Source organism: Lycorma delicatula, chromosome 4 (assembly GCF_047948215.1).
Source record: "Lycorma delicatula isolate Av1 chromosome 4, ASM4794821v1, whole genome shotgun sequence".
Taxonomy (NCBI): domain Eukaryota; kingdom Metazoa; phylum Arthropoda; class Insecta; order Hemiptera; family Fulgoridae; genus Lycorma; species Lycorma delicatula.
Genome location: NC_134458.1, coordinates 111,747,771 through 111,774,390, shown reverse-complemented (window position 1 = coordinate 111,774,390; position 26,620 = coordinate 111,747,771). Strand labels below are relative to the sequence as shown.

Sequence of the window (26,620 nt, the reverse complement as noted above, 5' to 3'; positions counted from 1 at the left end):
ATATTAAAGAGGAAAGTATGATGATCATGTCAAAAATGGGGTATGGGGCTTTTTACAAATTTTTATGTTTTAGAGTCCACTTAGTTCATGTAGACAAAAAAAAACAACACATGTAGGTATGTATGTGCGTACGTATTTCACACTGCTTTTGACCTTATACCTCAGGCTTGAACAAACCGACTTTCTTAAAATTTGGCTCAAATGTTTCTTTCTATAGATGAAGAATTGATCATATTCATTTTTTTTCAAAATTCGTTAAGATATGGGATATCGCCAAAAATCCCATTTCGACTTTCTTCAGGGGTATGTTAGAGAGAACTTTAATAAAGCAAATTTGTTACCTACAATTTATATGTAAATAATAAAAATTAAAAAAAAAATTTAAATCAACTCCCACCTCTTAAAATTGAATGAAGTACGTATATTTTTTTCTTTGCTTTGGTTCCCTTTCGGTTTAAAAACTTTTAAAAAATTTTGAAAATTTATATTTCATACATATTTATTAAGAAATATCTATATTTTTTAATTTATAGACCCCGATCTTAAAATGCAGAAAAGGTTTTTGAAAATTTTATTTTTCTCATTTTAACTTTTATTAAAGAGAGTATTAGATTTAGAGAAGACTTTTCTTACGCTTAATCTGTATAAGAATATCTTTATATATAGGTTAATATTTTATACCATAATAATATTATTATTATATAATGTTAGTAATAATACAATAATATTGGATGCCCAAAAGTCACTGTACCATTTGACACGGTTTATTTTGTTTTAGATTAGTTATATATAATCCTTCGGAAATGTTTATGGAAAAATTCACGACAGAAAACGAGAGAAAAGTAACAGAATATCATCTACAATATCAGTAATTAATCGTGTTGATAATCAAAGGGATTACATTCGTCATTTTGAGTTTAGACTTTTTAAGTAAGGTATACTCAACTTATTCTACCGGTTCGAACAAAAAGTGGAAGCTGTGAGTGATTCACCACCTGGAAAATGGCTGGAAGGCCATTTTCCAGGAGTTCTTCTAATAAAATTCAGCGTGTAAGACAGAGCATTGATGAAGACTTCAACATCAACCTGAAGGAGGTCCCAGCAAATTGGCATATCCCGAAGCTCACTGCAAATTATTCAGAAGATACTACGGTTATTCCCCTAAAAGGTACAGGTAGTGCATCTTCTGAAGCCACCAGAAAACAGGCAAGATTAGCGCACGCTGCCCAGATCCAAGAATTTGCAATACGAGAAAATTATTTCATTCACAATCTTATTATGGGCAATGAGACCCGTTTACATTTAAACGGGTTTAATGCAGCTTCACCAAACGTGAGCTGCAACCTGCAACCTGTAAAATTAACGGTTTGGTGCGGTGAAAGCACGGAAAAAATTGTCGATCCGTACTGCTTTGAAGCTGAGGCCTTTTCTTTCTTTCTTTCTTTTTCCTGTTTAGCCTCCGGTAACTACCGTTTAGATAATACTTCAGAGGATGAATGAGATGATATGTATGAGTCTAAATGAAGCGTAGTCTTGTACATTCTCAGTTCGACCAATCCTGAGATGTGTGGTTAATTGAAACCCAACCACCAAAGAACACCGGTATTGAAGCTGAGGCCTAAAACCCTTTAACGTCACATGGGAAAGGCGTCAAGCTTGTTGAAACATTTTGTGTGACTTACTGTTGAGAACACACCAGAAGTCTGATGGCACCAAGATGGGACTATTACCCAAAGAGTTCGTCCACGGATGGAGCTCTTCAGATAAATTTGTGGAAGTATTATTTTTGGAATTCAAAATTGAATTGGTCTTCACGCTAACCCGATCTAAAGGCTCCAGACTTTTTCCTATGGGAATATCTAAAAGACAGATATACCTTATCAAATCTCGGACTATTCAGCAATTGAAGGCCAACATCCGTGAAAAGATTAATCGAATAAGCCAAGAAACATTAAGACAGGTGACGGAACACGTTTTAGATTAGAAAGAGCAAAATGGTGACCGTTTGAAGACATAAAATTTATAAAACTAAATAAAATAATTTCTAAGAATCATTTTTATCGTTTATAAAAGTTAATTTGTAATAAATAAAAAATTTGTTATATTTTAAAGTGGTCCTGTTACTTTTGGGCCTGCCAGAATTATTATATAATATATTAATAGTTATTACATGTAATAATATAATGTAATAAAAGCTGTACTATATATTGTGTAACTTGACCGGCGAAGTCGGGAAAGTTATGCAATACTTTGCTAGCTTTTTTTGTATTTTATCAAACAAAATTTTAAAGGTTGTGTTTTTTAAGTATGGCAAGTTCTAACTCGACCGGGATTATAATCCAGGACCTTTTGGAAGAAAGGAACAGAATCTACCATTTCATGTTGGAAGTCACTATTAACACACTACTGCATTGGTCATGGAAAATAGGCAAATGGTATAATGTGATAAACGATATTTATTTTTTAAAGACCAGTTGAATCGCTTCATTTAGTCCCCCAGTATTTTTTTTTTTTTTTATACCATGCCTTTTTGTCACATCAATCCAGAATAAATAAATCTATAAAAATAAGAAATCTGGTAACTCAGTATGGAGCACATAATTGGAGTTTTCTCCCCATTTGTTAGTTCTAATTACTAACTTTTTCATTAAAGACATAATGTCATTTAAGATGTATCATGCACGTACTACGCACGATGAAAGGCATCAACTTGCAAATAAACGTTATCAGTATGATCGAAACTCATTTGTAATCATGGAGCAATGTAAAATGGCTATTTTTTTATGTTCACTGAACTCTAGTGGCAAATCTGTGAAAGTTGAAATAAATGGCAAGTAATAATAAAAAAAAAAAAAAAAAATAGTAAAACAAAGATTTTTTCATGTAATGCAATAGAATGTTTATAAAATAAATACCTTTTAGTGCTGGACAAATTCGTTTCCATATCGTTAAACATCCGCATCGATGAAATTGTCCGAGAGCTAATTCCATATAAAACAATGGTAAACCTCCAAATACTAACATCAGCCAATAGGGTATGAGAAATGCTCCTGAAAAAAAAAGATTTATACAAACAATTATAAATATATAAACACACACATAACATTAATACCAATTCTAAGATTCAACTTTCAAATGCATAATATTTATTTATTTAAACTATTTTAACAAAAATTAGTAACCATTAAATGTATTTTTAAACTATCAATCAAATTATTGCTATTAATAAAAAAAATTCTTGTTTTGGTTAATAATTTTCATAACACCAAAAATATTTACTTTTATTGTATATATACAATATAAACATACTGTAAGGTTTTTTAGTATTTGTTATCAAGAGGTTGAATTTTATTGCTGTTAAATAACAAACAAGTAGAATACGTAGCCAAACATTTTATCAGATCTCTTGGATCTAATTATAGAAAAAAATATAAAAAGGAATCTATGTAAAAGAAAGAATAAATTATTAGAAACATGAATTTCATCTTAAAAATTACTTACAAAAGAAGCAAAAATTGTGCACTGAATAGTTAACAGTTACAAAACACCAAAAATATTAATAAAATACTGTTTAAAAAAACGTTATTCTCCTAATGTGTACGTTGCAATCTATTCAGTTAGTAAACAATAAGCAACCCCCCACAGGCACAATGAGATGAAAACGATATACATGACACGGAAATGAGGTGTAGACACAAGCCGACCATTCCTGAGACGAGTGGTTAATTGACTCCCAACCACCAAAGTATTCCGTAAATCCACTGTCTAGTATTCAAATCCGTACAAAAGCAACTAGGATTTGAACCTCAGAACCTTCGACTTCGAAAATCAGCTGTTAAACTGTTTTGCGATGAGCAGTTAACCATTAGACCAGCCCGATGGGCTAAAAACTGAAACGGAAAATTGTACTGAAATCGAAAAATTAGTAAATTTTTAATTAAATTTCGACTTCTAAAACTCGACTCTAACAACTCATTTATCCTTAATTTTTCTCCAACTTTTAAAAGAAGTCGAAATTTAAGAATAATTAATTTTTTCTTCCGGTAATATCTATTTGCCCACTGCCTGGAAATATGCTCTGAAACACGTAAAGGAAAAACTATAAAACTATAAGGATAATATGCTGTAAGGGCAAGTAAAAGGGTTTGGTTATCGGTCAAAACGTTGGTTGTGAGGTTTGTATGCAAATTTGAACGTTTCATGACCCCCTGTAATAAAATATACAAAAAGACCATGGAAAACTTCAAAAGGTTGTATACATTTACATACATATGTATAATTGTCGGTAATTTCATAAATATCTCCCGGACTCCGTGAACATTAAAACTTGAAGTTTGGTTCAAATATTTTTTTTTACATGTGTTTTAAAAATAACACATAAATAAATAATAAATTTTATATATAATAAAATTTTGTATTTAATCAGGAAAGAGAGAGAACTATTTATTTATCATTTGTCAACATTTTTCGGGGCATCATATGGACTTGAAATTTGGTACAGTGGTTGTACTATTTCAGTTGTTTACTGTGCTGAAAGTTTTAGTCAATGCGATTTAGAAGTGGAAATATATTATAATTGTAATTTTTACTATATATTTCCAAAACGGATTCTAAAAACTTTGAAAACATATGTCAACTACGAAAGTTCTAGCTTTTGTTAAATTTTGTCCCCAACCTGAGAAAGAGATATGTTTCTAATTAAAATAATTATTATTTCTGTTTTTTTTAGATTTTCTTTAACATTTCAGAACCATTAAGCCATTAAGAACCATTTAAGAACCATTAAGACTAATGTACTTCTGGGTTCGATATCTTAATTGTATACAGTTAAGTAATTCAGGTGACTACCAGTTTCACATTTTATTCGTTTTCTTCTAATACCATTATCAAATTATACATTGAACCAATAAATTTACTTAAAATGTTTGCTTATTACGAAATTATAAACAGAATATTAAATTCTAGATTAGAAGTAAATATTGTGCCCTATGTAACCTAGTAAAATAATCTTTAGAGACATTCTGTCGTTTACAATTTAGTCGATTTCTAAATTTGTTACCTAAAATCAATTTACAAAATCGTTTACCATTTTTTATTTTATAACTCATTTCATCGATTTTAAATAGTAATAATAATAAAATTATTATTATTTAAAAACCTAAATGGTGTATCTGAAATGAAGATCTGACACTTGTGAAGCCGAGAAAGTAATGCAATCATTTACCTGTTTTTTATCAACTTTTCGAAGAAAGTACGGCATTAATTTCGGTCGCATGGTGAGAGTGGGTAGTGAAAATAAATTTTCTTTGCGTTTTGAATACCATTCGCATAAATTGGGATTTCCTTACACACACATACTCGTAGATCTATGTATAAAATTCTGTGGCTCGAAAATATCCAAAACTACCTGATCAGCTTCATTAAAATTTAGATATACTATAGTAGTGTGTCTGAACTTGTGCCTGTGAAAATTTGATGAAGATTGGTTAAGTCGTTCTTGAATTAAGTTCAATTTTTAGGTAAAAGAGAATTTGGTCGGGGTAAGTTTGAAGCGTGGTTCGTTACGAAGCTGCACGATGGAACGTTAACGTTTCTTTATCTGCTACATCTATTGTTAACAATATTGTCGACGTGTTCAGTTATCTTTACCTACTTTGAGAGTCATGATAACTGGGTTATTGTTTCATTGGGGGAAAGGGAAACAAAATAACGAAAAGTTTTTCTTCTTGCGCAGAACTGCGAAAAAATATTTTAGTATCAGGGATTTTTTTCTAAAGCATGTTTTGTTTTAAGTAGTTTATATCATTGTTTAAAATATTGATAAGGTTAGAAAAATAAAATTGTTTCTAGGAAAAATGCAATTAGCAAGAACTACGTGCAAAGCAATGATATGAAGAGAAATTCTGACGTAAAGAGATCGCTACCAAGCGTATTCTAAGACTGTCTGGAATGCGGGAAAGTGTATAATTTTTATCATATATCTTAAAACTAATTTTTTGAATTTTTTTTGGATGAAAGAGTTTTAACATAATCATGACAGGGCTATGTCAATACCACATAATCATTGAAAAATAAATAATTATGAAAAAATTCTAATTTTTGATGTAGAAGTGAATTTTGTATATCTAATTTTCTGTGAATTTATGAGTGAACAATTTACACAAACGGAATATATAATAAATATCATCGAAATTGTCGTATTTGGTGAAGAATACGGATTGAACAAATTGTACTCGAATCGGGAACTTCCTCTTTCTTATGTAATCATAAAAATACCATATTTTTATTATTTTATCCCTTTTACCGTCAATTATAAACTAACATTACATCACAGTTTAGTAATGGTAAAATATTATTTGGTGTGTTTTTTTTAACGCGTAAATGATACTTTTTTTTTAATCAATAGTTATTTTTAATATTAATTTTAAAAGTAAAATTAAAATTTTCAAAAGAAATTTAATGTATATAAAACGTTCAGTAGTTTTTTTAAACATACTATAAAAAGAACGAATTTTTATGTTTGTTAAAATTATCTTATCTCATTTTTTTTTAAAGAATATATAGATTTTCTTCTTTTGAATAGGCTTCATAACACGTAACGTATTTCAACCGATGACAGATTAACAGTAGTAATGAACCAGGTATCATAAAGTACGATGAGATAAAAAGAGTATTTCTCACTTGCAATATACTATATTACTTTGGGGATTTCTTTAAAACTAAATTTTGGAACAGATTTTTATTTTTGAAGTTACAAATGAATAAATGTTACTAGTTCATTTTGTGTTGTTACCGTGAAATTAAAACATTTTTCTTAAGTACATATTAACATAATGTTTCATTGTATTTATATATAATTAATTACTCTAGATATATATTTTTTTTTTATAAAAATCATGATATAGATAAACACTGTACAATTACTTACTAAGACTGAACGAAGTTATATATAAATTTAACGCGTAAGTTAACACTGAAATAAATATACATAAGTTTTTATACATTCTACGTATATAATTAAGATCTAATTTTTAATTTATGTTTATTACGGATAAAGGTAAAGCTAAGAGAATATACAGATTGAATGATTAGCTAAATTTAATAATTAAATAAAAAACAGGAACACGTTGTCAGTTCTGATTGATCAGTAATCTGTTTTTCATGTGATTTGACTGGTTCAGTGTAATTGTCCATTCATTTCTGTTCTGCTCTAATCTTTTAATCTTTTGATATTTTATTTTATCCTGCATCCTGAATTATTAGATCCATTTGTTCTAATCAGCCTTTCTTTATAGCTTTTACAGTTTGAACCTTCCATTACTAAATGCACCGCTTCGTTTTCAAACCTCCTCAACTCATAATTTATCAATTATCATATTTTTAAAATTTTTGTTTGTGGATGTGACACATTCCCGTAGATAAATATGTTTATTATTTTTTTAATCACTGCATCATTTTATGAAATTAGTTGATTACATGGATGCATTTAAGCTCTTAATTGAGCTAATATATATTTATATATATATATATATTTTTTTTTCATTCTTTAAATAAGAGACCAGCTATTAAAGGCCATCAAAAATATATAGAATCAATCAACTCAATTTTTTTTTCATTATCCACACTCGCTCAAAAAGCTTGCACTACTATTACTAATACTGTTACATACATAAGTAGACAAGCCATTTACTTTCATATACATCCACAAAAAATCTGGCAAAGTATTTTGTATGTCTTTTCCCACTATTAACAAAAAAAATTAAAATAGAACCAAAAAAAATAGAACAAAACGGACTATTGTATTTTTTTTAGAGATGGGGAATAAATTTAAAAAAAAGTTTTCCAAAAATATTTATGTATTGGTTAAACTTTATAAATATGCTTAGGAAAAGTTTTCTGTAAATCTAATATCCCTTCAATAAAAGCTAAAATAAGAAAAAGAACATTTTTCAAAAACATTTTCTGCATTTCACGTCCATGGTCTATAATTTTTAAAAAATGAAGACATTTCTTAATAGTTCTACGAATGAAATATAAACTTAAACAGTTTTTATTTTAAATATTTAAACCGAAGGGAGAGATCAAGAAAACAAAAAAAAAGAAAACATATATTTCAAGGAGATGGGGGTTGATTGTTTTGAAAAAAATAATTGATTGTTTAAATGTGCATTGTAGGTAAAAAAGTTGATTTAATAAACTTTTTCTAAAACGCCTCGGAAGAAAATTGAAATAGTTTTTTTTGCAATATCCCTCACTCCCTTTAACGATTTTTTTTTAAATTAATGTGATCAATGCCCCATATATAGAAACATTTGAGCTAATATTTGGGGAAAAAAAGGTTTGATCAGTCCTAAGACATAAGGCTAAAAGCAGTGCGTCACATATACAGGTATCTGTTTTGTTTGGGTTAGATCATTGATTCCCAAAGTGGTCCAGGTGGACCCCAGGGGTCCACGGGAGACTAGACGGGGGTCTACTTTGGCGTGACAAAAAAAGGGGGTTCACAATTCGTAAGCGGGGTTCCACGAAAATTCATCTGGTTTCGATAGTGAATGATTACATATTTGAATAAATGCTACACAAAAAAATATACTACTTTGCTTCTGCTTTTTACCACTTTGAATGAGATATTTCTAAATAAAATAAGTAAGAATTGATTGCTTTCATGTGCTGTGAGTAGATGTCAAAAATGTAAAATTGGATGGAAGCATTTTTTTTGGTGGCCAAATTTACTTTTTTGACATCCACTCACAGCACAGTCAATCAAAAATTAACCAATCAATTCTCACTTTTTTTTTTCGGAAGGTGTTAGTTCGTGGAACTCAGCCGTAAGGCAAATTTTCATAGTTACATCTAATCTTCACATTTTCCGTCGACTGGAAATATGGTAGAAATGTAGCTGCAGGAGGTCCACCGGAACCACCAAAATTTTGAAAGTGGTCTATGAGAAAAATAAGTTTGGGAACCTCTGGTTTAGATGAAGTAGTTGGACCCTAAAACGTAAATAATTGCAAAAAAAATCCGATACGCCATTTTTCAACGAATCCTCATACTTCTAGTTATATTAGCCAGGAAAGTAATATATAATTATATATTTATTTTTTACACCTTTTTTAAACCTGCTTATAACAACAGTACATGGTAATTCTTCTAATTAACGATTTTTGTTGATGTAGTGATTTAAATTAATTCAGTTTTAATTCACTATTAGGCAGATTTCATAAGAAAGCTACTTATTGTAATGGGTACCATGATTCGACTTCCGAAAAATTTCGACATATCTTCGCGTTTCATACCCCCCAGATCCCAAAACCACCGCCAGCTCAAACGTTTATATATACGTATTTCACTTTCTTGTGGACACGATAACTGCTGTAATTTTGCGCCAATCACTTTCAAATTGTTCCTTAAAAATAACTCTTACCAAAACCTCGGTCGAGTTTGTTAACGGCCAAAATTGGACCATGGGGGTGGAAATGGGAGGACTTTTTCGAAAAAAAAAATATATCGCTATAACTTTCTTATTAAATAAAATATCGAATTCGTTTAAAGTTCGTACTATTCTGTAGATAAGAGCCTAAAACTTATATAAGTAATTTTTTTTATATATCACCAACCATTGGTCCAGGTGGTTGAAAAAATGGGGTTTCGAAGTCAAAAAAGAATCATACCTCCCTTAATTTGCACAGTATCGAATCGGTTTAAATTGGTCGATAGTCCTCTAAACATTACCTAAAACATTTGTCTGTAACATATTTTGATATTTCCAACCTTTACAACAAGAGGTGACCAAAATATAGCTGAAATTGTAAGAGATGGGGCTTGTCGTATGCTAAACATGTGAAAATTTTTTTAACAAGCAACCATTGTCGTATCGAGTAAATTGGAAGTTTTTATTAACTTTAAGGTGAAAATCTTTTTTATCCCCTACTTATCACCGGTAAAATCTATCTCCGCCTTCCGGCGTGCCGAAGGGGATTTTTTTAGCAACAAAATTCTAATAAATAGTGTAAGATTGTGACCTTTCAGTAACAATTTTTTTTTTTTTTGAGGGTGGTGGTCGAATGCTCTGATTTATAATAGGTTGCAAATCTAATTATGGTTTACTTAATTATTTATGTTTTTTTTTTATTTAATAAATATTTTATAATATATTTCGTGGTAAAATTTAAGTATATTGAACAGTAACAAAATAGACGGCGGTCTGTTAAAATATATTCAGATATTATGGTGGACTTACAAAATATTAAACTAAATTGAGTGAGGAACGGGTGTGTTAAATGTCTGTACGTATGAATGGTGGTTGAGTGTGGTAGCATATGGTAACGAATGTATATTTTGTTATTATAATGGAGAGACTCTCTCCCTCTCTGTCTTTCCCCTCCATCAGCTGGTAATAGACTAATTTCATAAAAAAACTGATTTATTTAATTGTTTTAAAAGTAATTAAAAGAAGAAAGCTCATACTAATAGGAATTAAAAAAATAGTTAAAATTTAGTGTAATTTAAAAATTTTATCTGGCAGTTCTCACTCTTTCTCTTTCTTCTTTTTCCATGATAGTGTACCGCTATGCGTGTGGGTTTGTGTGCAGTCAGACTCAATATAGAAATTCAATAACCAAACAGATTCTTTTAGGCAGCATTCAATGAAGATATTTTTTCTTATTATTACCAATTAATTAATTCGTTTGAGATCGATTATCAAAATTTCTTAATATCTTAACGAAAATTAACGGGCTTTTAATTATTTATTAACTCAATGAATAAATATAAAGTAAAAGAGACTTTGGTAGGTGTTTTGCTGTGGCACGTCTCTTGGCTCGAAATAGACATTAAAATACAGACTTAATTAACAAAAACACACATTGAATACGTTTTAAAAGGTTTTTGTTATACAAAAAGGAAATAGACCCCGTAATTTCTTGAAGAGTTAAAAACTTAATATTTACAAAATAAAAATCGTATAATCAGAAAAAATTAATTTTTAGTTATTTATTTCTTAATATTTACTTTTGTCTCAAACGTTGTAATTCTATGATATGGCAGATTTTTTAAAATTACTTTCTCTAAAATAAACGTGAACTACATTCTTTTTTTACAACTCCAAAGGGGAAGGGTTTTAACATATTTAAAATAGTGAGAAATAACGGAAAAATACTTTTTAATTAATATGATATTTTTTGCTGATAAATAGTAATGAAAATCTTGATTTTGTTTGAAAAATAGTATTTTCGACGATCGAAGAGTTCATTATTGAATGCAATGTACGAGTATGCATGTGAACGAATATTTTGTCTTTGGATTTCGGATTAAACATCGTTATAGGATTAAAAAATAAACAAATGGCCCCGATCAGCCGCCGGGTTCACCTCAAAATGGCCGTCAAAATTAAAATTTTATTATAATCATAACGCAATAACGGTGTAAATTATCAATTTGATTCAAACGCGCTAATGTAAGTATTAAAAATGAACGTAATGTATGCATGAAATATACTAATATAAATTTTTTAAATAAAGTCTAAGACCCCAAAATTACGGAAAACTAAGTTTTTAATAATTGAAATAAAAATGCCATAAAACCGCCAAAACAGGGTGTAAATAAATTATATCAACTTAGTGTATGTAGCGTAAGTAGAATATAGAGATAATAATTTTGATAGAAATGAATTAATATTTGATAGAACAGTAATAACAATAATAATAATGTTCGTTCGAGAAAGTCTTATTAGACTTTTCATTTATAGTTGGTTTAAATATGCTTTTTAATCTACGGTTTGTATTTGAAAATTTTGTAGCTAATTATATTGAAGTTTAACGTCATAATAATCTGAATATGTGAATGGCAGCCGATTGATTATGCGTCATTATTTTAAAAAGGCACTAGCATTAAAGATGATAAACATTTTTTTTTTAAATCTTAAAATGGCTAATTACACCGCTTAATTCTTATTTAAATAAATTTCCCATTTAAATTATCTGGATGTATCTCGCAACAGCACTAACGAAGAACAAAACGCCTCTTCAAACTCATGCTAAATGACTGATGGAGGATGACGACGACAACAATAACTCTGAAATCGGTCTACTTAATAACATGTAAGGTTTAAATACATGTGTGTGTGTGTGTGTATATATATTTTTTTTTTCTAAAGTCAATTTTTTTAAGAAACATATTCCTCTGTACTAGTACATACATTTAAAGAACTTGATCAACCTAAGTACAGAACAATAAATAAAACAGGATGAATTTACCTTATTTTATCATTTATACGTAAACGTTTTCGCGAATTTTTCGTATCCTTTTGCAATCCATTTTTTTTTTTTCTTTAATTGTTCACGTCAAATTACATATCACACACAAACATAATCAAGAATAATATTTTTTTCTCTTTTTTATAAAATACAATAAAAACTTTGTTAACATTTTAATAAAAATTAAATTATAAAAATCAATAATTTAAAGTTAAAAATTTAAATTAAAATTAAATATTTTTATCATTTAAAATTAAGAATTAAATATTAAAAATTACATATTTAAAAATATGACGTCAATTTATAAAAATATTAAAAGTTAAATAATAAATAAATAGGTTTTCCCTCCTTTTTTCCCGCCCCCCGGAGCCGGATCCGCAACTAAACCTGAACTCGGCTGCGAAGGATGCCGTGGCCTCTAACTACCTCGTCGGGAACAAAGCTCTCGCCAGATAGCCGGGACTCGGTCTTTTAAGAGCTATGCTTCTAATGAGGGGACCTAAAAAGGATCCCCCACCGGGACTAGGTCTTACTTTCCCTCCAACGGTACTGCAAGCGAGTCCCCATCCGATCATCGTAAGCGGGAGACCGAGGCCTCCCACCCCGTCACGGATGAGGCTGCTCCTCAGAGACACCATGATGTTCCTACGAAGCAGCAGTTCCAAATGTCTATGGAGCCATCTTACATTCCCAACCCCAGGCGCATGACAATGTGACGCATTGGATAAGCATCTAGGGTCCTAGTGGCAGTCCTTGCGTAAATGGCCTGCCCTACCACATGTAAAACAGTGAGCGCTTCTGTCTGCGCCAGAACAGAACTTGGTCCTGTCACCTGGATTCCAACATCTGAAGCAAAGGTTGTCGAATGTACGCCGGACCACTCGACAGGCCACCAACCCGATACGAACTCGCCCATCAGACAGTAGTTTGTCCGCCATGGTTGGTGACACTGCCAGAGTAACCACCTGAGTGGAGCCGTAAGCCGACCGCATTGTCAGGACGTCAATAGTGACCGACTCATCTATCGTCTTGCGATGCTGCCGAAGAAACCCGTTCTGTGACGTGAGGGCATTCACGTCCGTAACCAGGACATGGTTTCTTTTGTCGCCCTACCAGCCAGGGCCGTAGTATCACTCTCCACCTTTTCAGCAGTATCCTTGCTGAGTTGGTCTGCCTCGCCACTGTCCACCCGAACCTGCAAGTGGAGGTCCTCCTACCACCTACGGGTTCCGGACGGAGAGGACTCCGGTTTCCCCTGATGGAACTATCTCTTTCACCGAGCGAAGATCTGCAAAGGTCCGCCCCACCGCCTTGACCCTAACTGTAGTAGTCGGCGGACCCGCGAGTTGCTTCTTACCTGCCATCATCGATGATGAGAAATAACTAGATTAAAATAGAATAAATATACATGTGGTCTCAACTTATTTAGACCGTATATTTATTCTATTTTAACCTATTTGTTTTATTATTTAGTTAATTTTTTATTTAAAATTTTTAACAATTGACGTCATATTTCTATATATGTAATTTTTAATTCTTGATTTTAAATGTTAAAATATATTTAATTTTAATTTCAATTTTAAATTATTGATTTTTATAATTTATATTTATAAAAAAAATGTTAACATTTTTCTTTTAATTTTTGATAATGTTTTTGTGGAATACGTAATTTGACGTAAGCAATTTTAAAAAATGGATTACTAAAGAGGAAACTAGAAATTCAAGAAAACGTTTTTGTATATAAAATAAGGTAAGTCCATCCTACTTTATTTATTGTTTTGTACTTAGGATGATCAAGTCCTTTAAATATATATTTACTCAAACCTTATTTAGGTTCGGGTTAAAAAGAAACAACTCTTGCTTAGAGATTAATAAATTGAAAGAGTACATCTTTAACAAAATTTTAAAAGCCATTACTTAAAAGTAAAAGAAACATGATTTCTTTAAAATGTATAAATATCAATTTTTTAAACCAAGTGTAAAGCCCCAAAATGGTGGAAAAACAAAATTTTTATAATTGAAAGAAAAAAAAGCATAAGACCACCAAAACACGAGATAAATAATCAATTTTAATATTAAGTAAAAATTAAAAAATAAACTAAAAAATTATAAATATAAATATAAATAATAAAATTAAATAAAAATGATAATATTAATCATATTTTGGCTTGTATATAATCATTATTTAATCATAATTGGTTTTGTTCAGACGTATTTTAAGTACACATCACTTGATTATTGGCTTTTAATTTGTAAATATGTATCATCTTAATTGTAAATACCTTGTGGCACTCTATTGCATAACTCTCTTAGAGAGGGTAAAAGAGTGGCCACAGTTAAAAATAATAGGCAAATAACTCACTACAGATAAATATACTAATTAAGATTTTACTGTAGTACTAACAGTACAATTAAATATTTTATTCATATGTATAATTTCTAACTTATCATCGTGTTAAATAAAACGATATTCAAATATGCAATACGTACATGTAAAATCTGTCGATAGCAATTGCATTAAATCAAACAAAAATACTCAAATATATTAAACAAACATGTAGTATTTAATAATCTAAATTAAGCAGAAGTTGGAGATAATAAATTTGTTAGGAATTGATTAATAATTGAGAGGAACAGCAATAATAATAATAATAATAAGAATGTTCGTTTAGGAAAGTCTTACTAGACTATTCATTGACAACTGGTTATAAACTAAACTGGGTAAGATCTTACTACTATGCAAATAGTTAACTTCGTTTCCATTTTGGCCCCAAAACTACTGAATCATTACAAAATTTTATGTTTTGCTTTCATATGACCCCCGGATTCTTTACCACAGTTCAAATCTCATCAATCTCACTACTATGTAAATCATAAATTTAAAAAAAACCCTAAAACTTCTTTTACTAAATTTAACGTCTTCTATATCGATAGATATAGTCAACATCGATTGACATTGTTTATATCGATCGTTGCCTGTGTTAACATCGACTTCTTCAATAATTATTGTGGGATTTACTAAATTTAATGTCATTGTCTATAAAATATCAATTTTTATTATTATTGTAATATACGTAAAAAAAAAAAAAAAAATGGTTTAATAATAAAATTAAAGGAAATGTCGAATATTTACAATTTTAACAAAGTTTTGATGATTTGAGGAATATTGAATTTCGATATTAATAGCCACTCTTACTAAATTTAATGTCACTGTCTAATCTGGCGGCGATTTGCGACAACTCATCCTCACTCGAAAAATGCAGCACTCTGTAGATTTGTATATAGTGAACTAAGAAGTTCCATCAGGGCATGCCGTACGCATAATTGGCATAAATTCGATTTTTAATTTGGTATTAATATTTTCATAATACCTCGATCGGCGGTATTTTCAAAAAATACATAGATCATAATACAGATAGGAAGAGCTTCTACGGGTACCAGAATTTATGATTGTAGACGATGTGAATCTGTTCCGGAATGTTCTCAAACACTTGAATAGCAACGTATTTGCTCGGCTCAAAATCGAGTCAAATCTTTCAGAAATAGGAGCATTTTACGTCTCAATCAGCCTTTGATTATCACTCTGAAATTGACTATCTAAATCTGAAAGATATCAAAACAGCTAACATAATTAAAATGTGTAACCACTGCAATGCAAAAAAAAATGGAATGATGAAACTTTGGGAATTTTCTGTGCCGTGGCCACAAAGTAGTTTTTGAACAATTTCATTATCCTTCTGATTTCATAGAGAATTTTATTTTTGGAACCATCCTTCATCTAAACATTTTATCTTATCCGGTAAGTTGTGGATAGCGATAACTCTTAGAGAAACAGCCCACACATAATTATTAAAGAAATTATTTCCAATTTTTGAAGTTGTTTCCCGACAGGGATGCTAGTTTTTTATATTTATAAACTAAGCAGAATTCTATTCAGAAATTGCTTAGTCGTTTCAGGATATCATAGTCAAACAGAAATATATCAATTTTTTGTAAAATAACAGTACAATTTATTTATTCATACAACAACGTTAGGTTGATGCCCAGTAATTATTATTGTATGGCTGACAATGAATTTTCTTAGCGTGTGAAAAATGCCGTACTTAACTGTGACTCGAATTCGGAACCACGGACAACAGAGACGCTTCTACTTCTCTATTAAGATTGACAAATAAAAATTGTTACAAATTGCAAATTGTAATTGTTATCAATTACAAAAAAAAGTTTACATCCTTAAACTTGAACCCAAGTGGTGTTTATTCGTAAACAACTCGATGAGAATTTGTTAAACTTACTTTCATTAATTAATTATTCCAGAAATCCCACCGTTAAATCAGGGAAATCGGTTTTTCACTATTTAGCAACATTAAATTAAAGAAGATAAACATTCTCTTTTTGTATCTTTTTTGTTTACTAGCAACTGTAATTTGATCATTAGTATTTACTTCTGATTTTACATACGCGCGCGCGCACACAAACACACACACACGTACTTCATTAATTAATTAAAAATAAAAACAATTAGTATTTGTCACTTATTAAACCGATTGGAGAGATCTTTTTTCTTAGTCAGTAGCATATAATTGTTTATTACATTAAAAGCTATTTACATTAATCTAACTTTACATTTTCTCTTTTTTTTTATCAGTTAAGTCAATGATGTTTATTAGGGTTAATTTATATATTATGAATCAGTTATTTTCTCAACACAATTACCACCTTAATTAAAGTTTTATTTAAAATTTAAAAATTAATGTTAATTAGAAGCCCGGTAACATATGCCTTTAATATCCGTCCAGTAACATTATTTTATGTTGTTATTTTGCAGTAGCATACTTTTTAAATTAATAAAAACCTAAGTCGAATTTAAAAACTATTATTTTTATGTATTAGATAAAATCTTTTTTACTGAATTAGGTTTTAAAATAAAATGTTTTAAATGCTGACCTCTGAAGCGTTCACAAATCTGGGCCCTTTTTAACACATTTTGCATAGTTAAAACCAATATTTCTTCTGGCATTGCCGCTATTTCGACTCGAATGTTGTTTTTAGCACTTTTAAATTTTGGGCTTATTTACATAAAAGTTTCTTTCAAATAGCCCCAAAGAAAAAAATTAGGAGCCATCAAATCCGGTGACCTTGGAGGCCAACGAAAATCTAAATTTCTTGAAATTATTAGGGTTCCAAACTTTGACCAAAGGAACCTCATTGCGGCTCTGCTGGTATGACTTGGTTCCATCTTGCTAGAACCAGGCCTGTCGGCGTCATCTTCAATATCTAGAACGAAAAATTCCTCAAGAATTAGCTTATATCTATTGCTTCTCACCACCACCGAAACACCATTTTCTTAAAAAAAAATTCGGCCCGATGATTCTTTCTTGAAAAGCAGCACACCATACCGTAACATTTTTGGCTGTAAAGGACGTACATGTTTAACTTGGGGATTGGCAGTACACCGAAAACGAGCATTTTGTTTATTAACAAAGTCAGTAAGGTGGAAATGGGCTTCGTCACTCATCCACAAATTAGGCAAAAAGGAATTGTCCTTGTAGATAAATTACCGGTAATATTCCAGGCGTAATGCGTAATCGTTAGAGTCCATTTTATCGGCCAACTGGATTTTGTAAGGAAAAATTTTTAAATCCTTGTACGCATTGTGCCCAATGATGTTTGATTAATGTCCAACTGAGAGAAATGTTTTCGTATTAACATTGTGACATCCTCCGATACAATGTTTCTCACAGAATCAATACTTTCATTATTTCTGGAAGATTCCTGATATTTCTGGAATACCAGATATTTCTGATCTCCTGATTATCTGGCATATCCCACTGATCTAGTCTGTTCAAATTTCAAATCCATTGCGAGGGTGGTTGAGCAAGAAGATTTGATTTTCTAGTCTTGTAAAACATTCTAAAATTTTAATTTCGTTTCAGAAACACTCGTTTGACTTTCCAAGAAAAATGTCATCATTTTCATTCCTTCTTGGGGAGAGTGTTTTTTTTAAAAAATAAGTCTTGTTTTTACTTAAGAAATCTGAGAGATCTGAAAGAAAAAAAACTATATTTTAATAATAAAAATATTGTAATTTTTTTTTTTGTAGGAAATGATTTTCGACCCACCCATTTGTATTACCTACAAACAGATTTTCACAACTTACTGAAAATAATTATTAGTATTTAAAAAAATGAAAATGATAAAAGTCTAATTTCTTAAGAACCTTTTCTTTATGTCTTTTATTACTTCTTTAATGTTACTTATAATAATATAAAACGTTTGTTTCGTTCTGATATTAAGAAATACAAAAAAAGAAAATTAGTTTGAAACTTAGGATAAAAAGTAATAGATTACAGAGAGCTAAGATTACAGAGAGCGTTAGTTCATGCTAGATTGCTCAGATGTTTCTTAATTTTATAAAGGAGCAGATATTTCGCCTTTGCGTTTCTTTTTAGTGACTTTTTTTATAAGAGCAGTATTTTGTAGCACTATCCAAATGTAGATTACAAATAAAATAAAATAGGCTTTTGAAAAGTGAAAATTAATGTAAATAAATTACTCTTTAATTCTTTAAATTTTGAGTTTTTAAGTCTGCGCCAAATACGCAGGTGTAAGTAAGCTTCTGATAGTTGTTTTATTTTAATCTGGCTCTGAATTCTAAAGCTAACAATTTAATGAACATGTTTTTAAATATTTTTATTTTTATTTTACTGTAGTTGTTTCAAAGTCGGTTTTATTATTTATTTTAAGTTACTTTATATAAACTTTACAGATTATTTTGTATCGTGTAAAAAGAAACACTCATTTCAGGTTACAAAGCGTTTTTTTTATGGATATTACGTTCATAATACAAGAATCCATTGTGCTCGTAGATAAATATGCTCACATATAACTTATAAACATGCTCTCTGTTTGTATGTATATATATTTATTAAGAGGAAATCTGACTTAACAAGAACCGCAGCGCCAAATTAGACTATATAGGCAGTGGATACGGAAAAAATATCCACAGATAGAGCATTGTATATCCTAAACCATCAAAACATACACATCAACTACCAAAGATATAGTAATTCAAATATGTTTATATAATCCAGTGGACTTTTATCAAAAACCCATAGAACACGACCAGTGAGAAGGGATCAAGGATAAGGGAATTGAATTGTGAAAGGAAATATCTAAAATCCACACATTGAGTATTTCAAAGTCTCTTTTTAGTGAGTATCCAGCTTGCCTTCAATTCCTACAATGCTTTTATATGTAAAAATTGGGTGTCTACACGTGAATATTCAATAGTAGTGATTTCGATTAATATTAGTCAAATGTAGAATTTTTTCATTCTATCTTCTGTGTCTGAAGAAGATTTGGCATTCTTAGTAGCACAGTGAAGAGGATAGTGTACCTTGACATGATGTAGGTGGAAAAAAAAACAGAAATTCATCCATATCCTGCGCGTCAACTGAGCTTTCTAAACTTTGACCAGTAACACTAAAATAGCATCATTTGTAGATATATGGAACTATTTAAGATAAAAAATACACAAAAAACTTTAAATATATTTCTTATAAGTTCATTTATTTAAGTTCTGTTTTTATCTATATTTACGTTTATTCATTCCCGATATCAATTGATGATAATTTATTTTAACACTCGAAACGCACGTTTAATTTTCTTATTTTTATTATGTATTCTTTATGCACATTTTTTTTTAGCTTTTTTTGTACACGATTTCTTTTTAATGATTTTTTTTTTTACTTTTTTCAGAATTATGAGTCACTTTTCTTGATTCTACGTAAGGATAAAACTTAATAATTTAGTTTTATGATCATAACATTGATCGATCTACCATATTTTGATGAAAATTTAGGAAAATGTCATTAAATTTTCCTTCCGTCATGAATTTTAAGTTACAAAGTTCATTATGAAGTTTTAATTCAAGAGACGCACGATTTTTTAATAAAAAGGCAAGATTTTTGTCCCAATTTCCTAGCATTTTTTTTTTTTTTTTGTTTCTACAGTTAGTAAATGTTTTAATATTAATTATAATTCATTAGTTCTTCTTTTTTTTTTTAGTAACAAGCGTAATTCTTTTTATTCAGTTTTTGTTATAAATTTTTTAACTATTGATTAATAAAATTTAAAAGAAGAATGACGTTTATACATCAATGGTGTATCTAATTTTACAAATTATTTTTACATTAAATTTTCATGTTAAAGTAGTGTTTCTTGTTTTTCATAGTAAAGACGCAGTTTTTAATATTTTACTTTCTTTTACTTTATTTTTCAAGTGAAAATAACTAAGAAATTGAACTTGTGCATGCATTAGTGTGTAAGTGTTCCCATTAACTTAGCAATCAATACTTGGTTATTAATTTTTTATTGCATGCTTCATTTGATATAAATTATTTATTAGTAAAGGATAACAATATTCTTTGTAAGGAAATTTGGTACGTGTGATTACATATTATATTCATATACTAAAATTCTATACATCCATTATTATTAATGTTCTTTGTATTTCATTGTACACTTTTTTACGTATTATGTTTTATTGTAGCGAATTAATATTCAAACAACTGAAAGTAAAACCCAATTATAAAAAAACTAGGTTAATTGAAACGCATCTAAAGATGCAGCCACTTGAACGATTTTAGTCAAATATTTTATGTTTAAAAAATATAACAGCTTACATCTTCCGTCTACTGGTGGTTTCATTACCTCAAGTTTAATAGACCGTAGTATATAAAAAGTTATTCTCGAAAGTGACATAACGATACAGAATAATAAAATACATCTCATGCCAGGTTTGCTAGGTTATGTAAAGAATGAAGTGATTTACCGTTGCTTGTATATCAATCAGATATTGGCACGTAATGTTTATTAGCTCACTTCAGGGACTGACTGTAATATGTACATTTTGCTTTCAAAGAAATCAATTAATAATATTTCTTCTATTTCGGATACATTTCACTTGTAGCTATCAATAAATTCGGACAAATAGCAAAAACAATAAGCTCATATTTCTATCAAGGAAGAATAGTCATATGAGCAAACTTGATCTAAGATATTTGAGTTTTGTTTTATTTATTACCCATGATGTGCGAAAAAAATATACTATTCACGCTAAGAAGACTGATTCAAGACAAGTACTAAAATGATCTGTTCATGAATATAAAATAGAGCGTTTGATAGCGTAAAAATCGATACTTGGACATATGTAGTAAATAAATCTATGTTTTTTGTAATTTTTGGAAGCAAATATTTGCCTCCAAAAAGTTTGTTTTTATTTATAATTTTTTAATAAATGATTGAGGTAAGATATTAAACGAGGCAGAAATAAAAAAGAATAGGTTATGCAAAATTCAAAAGTAACCTGATTGAATTCTATGATAAAAAAATATTCTATGCTAAACAAAGCAACAGCAAATGAAATTCATTCTTTTACATCTTTATACACAAAAATAATGTAAGTGGAGAACGGGAGGAAAAATTACTGGTCTTTTTCAGCCAGCCGTCGGTAGATAGAAAACGAGGAATATATATCTGAAGAATGGATATACGATTAAATTATTTTGATCTTAAAGGATGCTATCAGAGAATAGGGCTTGAAAATAAATGTTAGTAAAACAAAAGGAATGTATGTCTGCGTAAAAGAAAGAAACTGAACAACTAAAATAGTAATATAGTTAAAATAAGATAAAAAATTCATGTAAACGTTGGTCAGAAAGCGGTTTTTTTAACGAGTTTCGGCTAGCGAAACATTTAACCATGTTTTCTGCTCCCTCTGTGAAATAAAATTAAAATTCTTGGGGCATAAATTGAGGAGTAAATTTAGTGTTTTTTTATGGTAGTTTTATGTAAGAAATTGAATAAACGTAGTTCCAGACCTCTATCTCACTAAGGTTTTAAGAAAAACGGGATAAAACACGAAAATGTTTTGGGAGAAAATAAACTTTTTTAGGTTTAGAATACAAAAACATTGTTAATTTACTTCTCAAAATTTGTGTTTAATTTCTACAAACAATATTTACATCAATTTTACCAAAATTTAATTCTCTACAAAGTTAACTAGAAATTTCTATTTATTTATTAGTATATTAAAAAAGTTATTTTATTCCAAACTTAAATAAGTGTCTTTTCTACCAAAACCTCTTAAAATTTTATCCTGTTTTTCTTAAAACTTTAGTAAGGCAGAGATCTAGGACCCATTTTATTCAATTTATTAGTTCAAGAACCATAAGAAAACAACAAATTTACTCCTCTGATTTGTATCTCAATAATTTTAGTACGGTTTAATTTCTCAGAGGGAGCAGAAAGCAGGGCTAAATGTTTCACAAGGTGAAACTCGCTAACAAACGGTTTTCTGACTTATGTTCAGATGAAATTTTTTTTCTTATTTTAGGCTATAGAATTATCTTCCGAGAGATTGCTGTGATTGCTGTGCAATTTGGAATCATTCTGTATGTTAAGAAAAAATTAGGCTTCACAAGAAACCTAATACTTCAAAGATGCTTATTATCAAACCTCTTGTGACGTTTTATACTTTTAGTGTACTTCTGTATGGATGTGAAACATGGGCACTAAATCAAAAGGGGAAAAGATAGGTTGTAAATATTTAAGATGTTAGTACAGAAGAAGTCTTAAGAGTATAGAGAAGAATTAGAAGAATGAATTAAAATTGAAGTTTAATCAGAAGAGTTAAAATTAGGAAAGCTAACTAGCTTAGAATAATAACAGAAAATGGTATGAAAATGAATAATAGAAAAACAAAAATAACAAGAGTAGAAGACAGTAAGTTAATGAAGAAAAAATTGAAAAAGTAAAGCTGTGTTTAGGTATAAAAAAAGTAAAATATGATTGCAAAAGTGAAAATATAATAAATACAAAAATAAGAATTGTTATTTTTCTATAATTAAAGCATAGATAGAAAAAGTTACCAGTTATGAAGTAGTAAAATGAAGTTAGATTTTAAACTTTATTGTTTAAATATCATCAATAGATAATAAAGAAAAGGGGAAACTTCAACATTAAATAATGAAAAAAGACTAGAGAATATTTTTAAAAAGAAAATAAAAATTCTAAAAAAATATTAGACTTCAAGTGTGAAAATAATAAAAATGTTTCAAGATCAAACGAGAAATTTTATAGAAAATGTGAAAACATAATTAATACAAATAAAAAACGATGAATAATGTTTTAAAGAGAACAAATGAAGAAATATTGAGAAGAAAAATTTTATTGATAATCTCAAAAGTAAAAGCAATTGGCTTCTACAGACAGGAAAAGATCTCCAAGAGATCGGAATAGGAGAAGAAGAGATTTTAGACAGTAAAATGTTCAAGAAAAAGTACATGAATTTAAAAAATTTAAAGTGGCTCAAGACGGAAGAGGAAACAACAACGGGAGAATTGCAGAACACAGAGAAAGAGTAAAGAAAATGATGACTGATGTATGGCAAAAGCTTAAAGTCTCAAAGGAAAATAAAATTTATTCACGCGGTCCAAAGATGGCCATTTAGGAAAAAATCTAATCAAACCTCATTATAAAACTTAAAATAAGTGAAGAACAACAAAATTATAAAAAATTAGACCAAAACCAGATAAATAAACATACAGTATATATATGTATGTATGTATATATACAAACCAACCAGATTGGTTCAACTAAACAGAAAAAGATCCAGTGCACTACAAATCTGAATATTACAGTACATCCAAGCTTATTTACAACGATGGAAAACGTTTTCTCCACTGCTTACAACTACTTTTGATAAAAGAGGAAACAAATTTATTATTTTAGTCTCTGATTTACGTTTACCACTTAAAAACTTAGAATTAAACGAAAAGTTAAAATCCTGATCTCCGTAACGGAAGACACCCGCATTTGAAGCTACTGACGATCCCGGACACGACACCTAGCCCTGATGGCCTCTACCGGAGATCGTCTTTTAGACATTCTAAACGTGATAACACAGCACAAACATCAGTTTAGGGTCTGTCAGGATGCCACCGATGCAAATGCCTCGGCAGACATTTCCATCAGTGTATTTACACAATTTACCTTCATATAGGTTCTTCCAACCACAATCACCTACCATAACTTACAACCCTCAACTATCAAATTAAACGATTGGCGGTAGCGCGATCCCCGCGCCTTCCTCTAACACCAAAGGTTTCACACGAAAGCTCTGCCTATACCTAACCTCAGATAATTCCTCTATTGAGTTTTTAAACACCAAAAATACTATTCTCATACCAAAAAAAAACAAGTGTTGGTCGTAACAATGACAATTTTGTCCTAGAATTCAATTTACTAGCTTCAAATTTCCTTTTCCGAATTATCCCTACCTCAGTTCTTCTAGTGTTGGACATTCAGCTAAAAGTTGCTTAACATCTTTTTACTTCCTCATATTACAGAGGGAACAAAGTTTTTTACATTACAGATAAATGAATATTTATTTAAACGAATTATTTCCGTTTTTGCTTTGAAAAGCTATTTTACCAAGATGAAATATTGTCCTGTAAGTAATTCCTATGCTCTTTCAGATTTGAACAAAGCACCCACCTTCCACTGTTTATTAATTTTACTTTATAAATCACCTTTAATTTATTTTTTAGCTTACCTAGTAAATTATTAACACAAAAATTACTTCACAAATTATTACTTCTAAATTTCCGGTCATAAAACTTACTACATCGTTTTACGTTCTCGTTCCTTTGTTTAATTTTTGCTATAATGTAATTATCTGTTACTTAAAGAATAAATTAATGATTCCCATTAAAAAATAATGAATCAGTGATACATAAACTAGTGAAGAAAGTATGAAAAATTTCAGTAGTATTAACTTATATTAATTAAAGTAATAATAGATCCCTACTTACCCCCTCCATTTTGATAGCAAATGTATGGAAAACGCCATACATTCCCAAGGTCGACAGCAAATCCGATAACAGCCAATAGAAATTCTACTTTTTTGTCCCATGTCTCTCTGGGGGGTGGGCCTTTAGGTGGGTCCACTACTACGCCAACCTCCTCCTCGTCCTCCGCCTCCGACATGGCCTGGCCGCTGTAACATTTAAAATATTGTTTATAATTAACATTTTTTAGTAAAAAGTAGATTTTTCATTACTCTATAATGTGTACTTGTATGAAAGGAACTTTCTTTTTATTTTTCCTGTTTTGCCTCCGGAAATTACCGTTCGGTTATTACTTCAGAGGATGAATGAGGATGATATGTATGAGTCTAAATGAAGTGTAGTCTTGTACATTCTCAGTTCGACCATTCCTGAGATGTGTGATTAATTGAAACCCAACCACCAAAGAACACCGGTATACACTATCTAGTGTTCAGATCCGTATAAAAGTAACTGCCTTTACTAGGAGTTGAACGCTGGAACTCTCGACTTCCAAATCAGCTGATTTGGGCGTTCACCATTAGATCAACGCGGCGGGTTGTATGAACGGTACTAAACTAACTGAACCAAACTCTAAATCAAATACTTATTCTAAATTATTTAAAGGAAAGGAAGATAAACGAAGATGAGTTTAAAATTACATTAGAAATTCACGTTATTCATGCGAACAAAGACTTTACTTATTTAGGCAAATTTACTAAGGATGGGTGCGTGAAGAAACATCAAAAGTAGTAGAGTAATTGGAGATTTCATAAAAAATCTATAGCAGTTTTCATCTTTTTCGATTTTATTGTTGTTGACGCATAAATTAAATAACTGGATTTTTCTTTAGTATTTATTTTGAGTCCGATTCAGTGAAATATGAATGACAAGAAAACAAAAAAGGGATAAAATAAAGGTCTTTAACATTTTTTATCATAAAATGTATGATAATTATCATAATATATAATAAAATGTATGATATTATGATAATTATCATAAAAATAGGTAGATTGATAAAGTTCGAATTAAAAAATTTTAAGACAAATAAACACAGCATATTATTATTAAAATATGGATCATGAAAGAAAAAGCTTGTATTTAAGTAAGTTCTTCGTTATTATTGACTTAAAGGGAACAATATTGAAATTTTACACCCTGTTCTTCCCAGGGTTATTGGTGTGAGTCTCAAATAATTTTAATAAAACTCAATGAAATTTAAAAAGTTACGCATAAAAAATACCCGCATAAAAATATTTTTCCGGTAATACAATTTCGACGTTTCTTTTGTCATCCTCATTAAAAAATATAAAAATTCAGGTTGAGGTATATTTAAAAACGAAATTTTATCTGTCGTTTCAGTAATAAAAAGCTTTTACTCGATTTTTGACTCCAATATAGTGATTTTTTTTTTTAATACTGTTGTCTTTGCACTCAACTGTAGAATACACTATTATGACACATATTCAGTTTCAT

The 26,620-nt window shown here is 29.7% G+C and overlaps 1 protein-coding gene across 1 annotated transcript in view; it reads right to left on the bottom strand.

Annotated features, from left to right (window-relative positions):
* SerT (Serotonin transporter) overlaps nt 1-25,307 on the bottom strand; it is a 181,855-nt gene extending 156,548 nt beyond the window's left edge. Inside the window, exons 1-2 of the mRNA XM_075361777.1 lie at nt 25,133-25,307; nt 2,916-3,050 (exon numbers count right to left, since the gene is read on the bottom strand). Of these exons, the coding sequence (XP_075217892.1) occupies nt 2,916-3,050; nt 25,133-25,307 (310 nt within the window). The remainder of the gene's footprint in view (nt 1-2,915; nt 3,051-25,132) is intronic.
* Between the last annotated feature and the right edge of the window lie 1,313 nt (nt 25,308-26,620).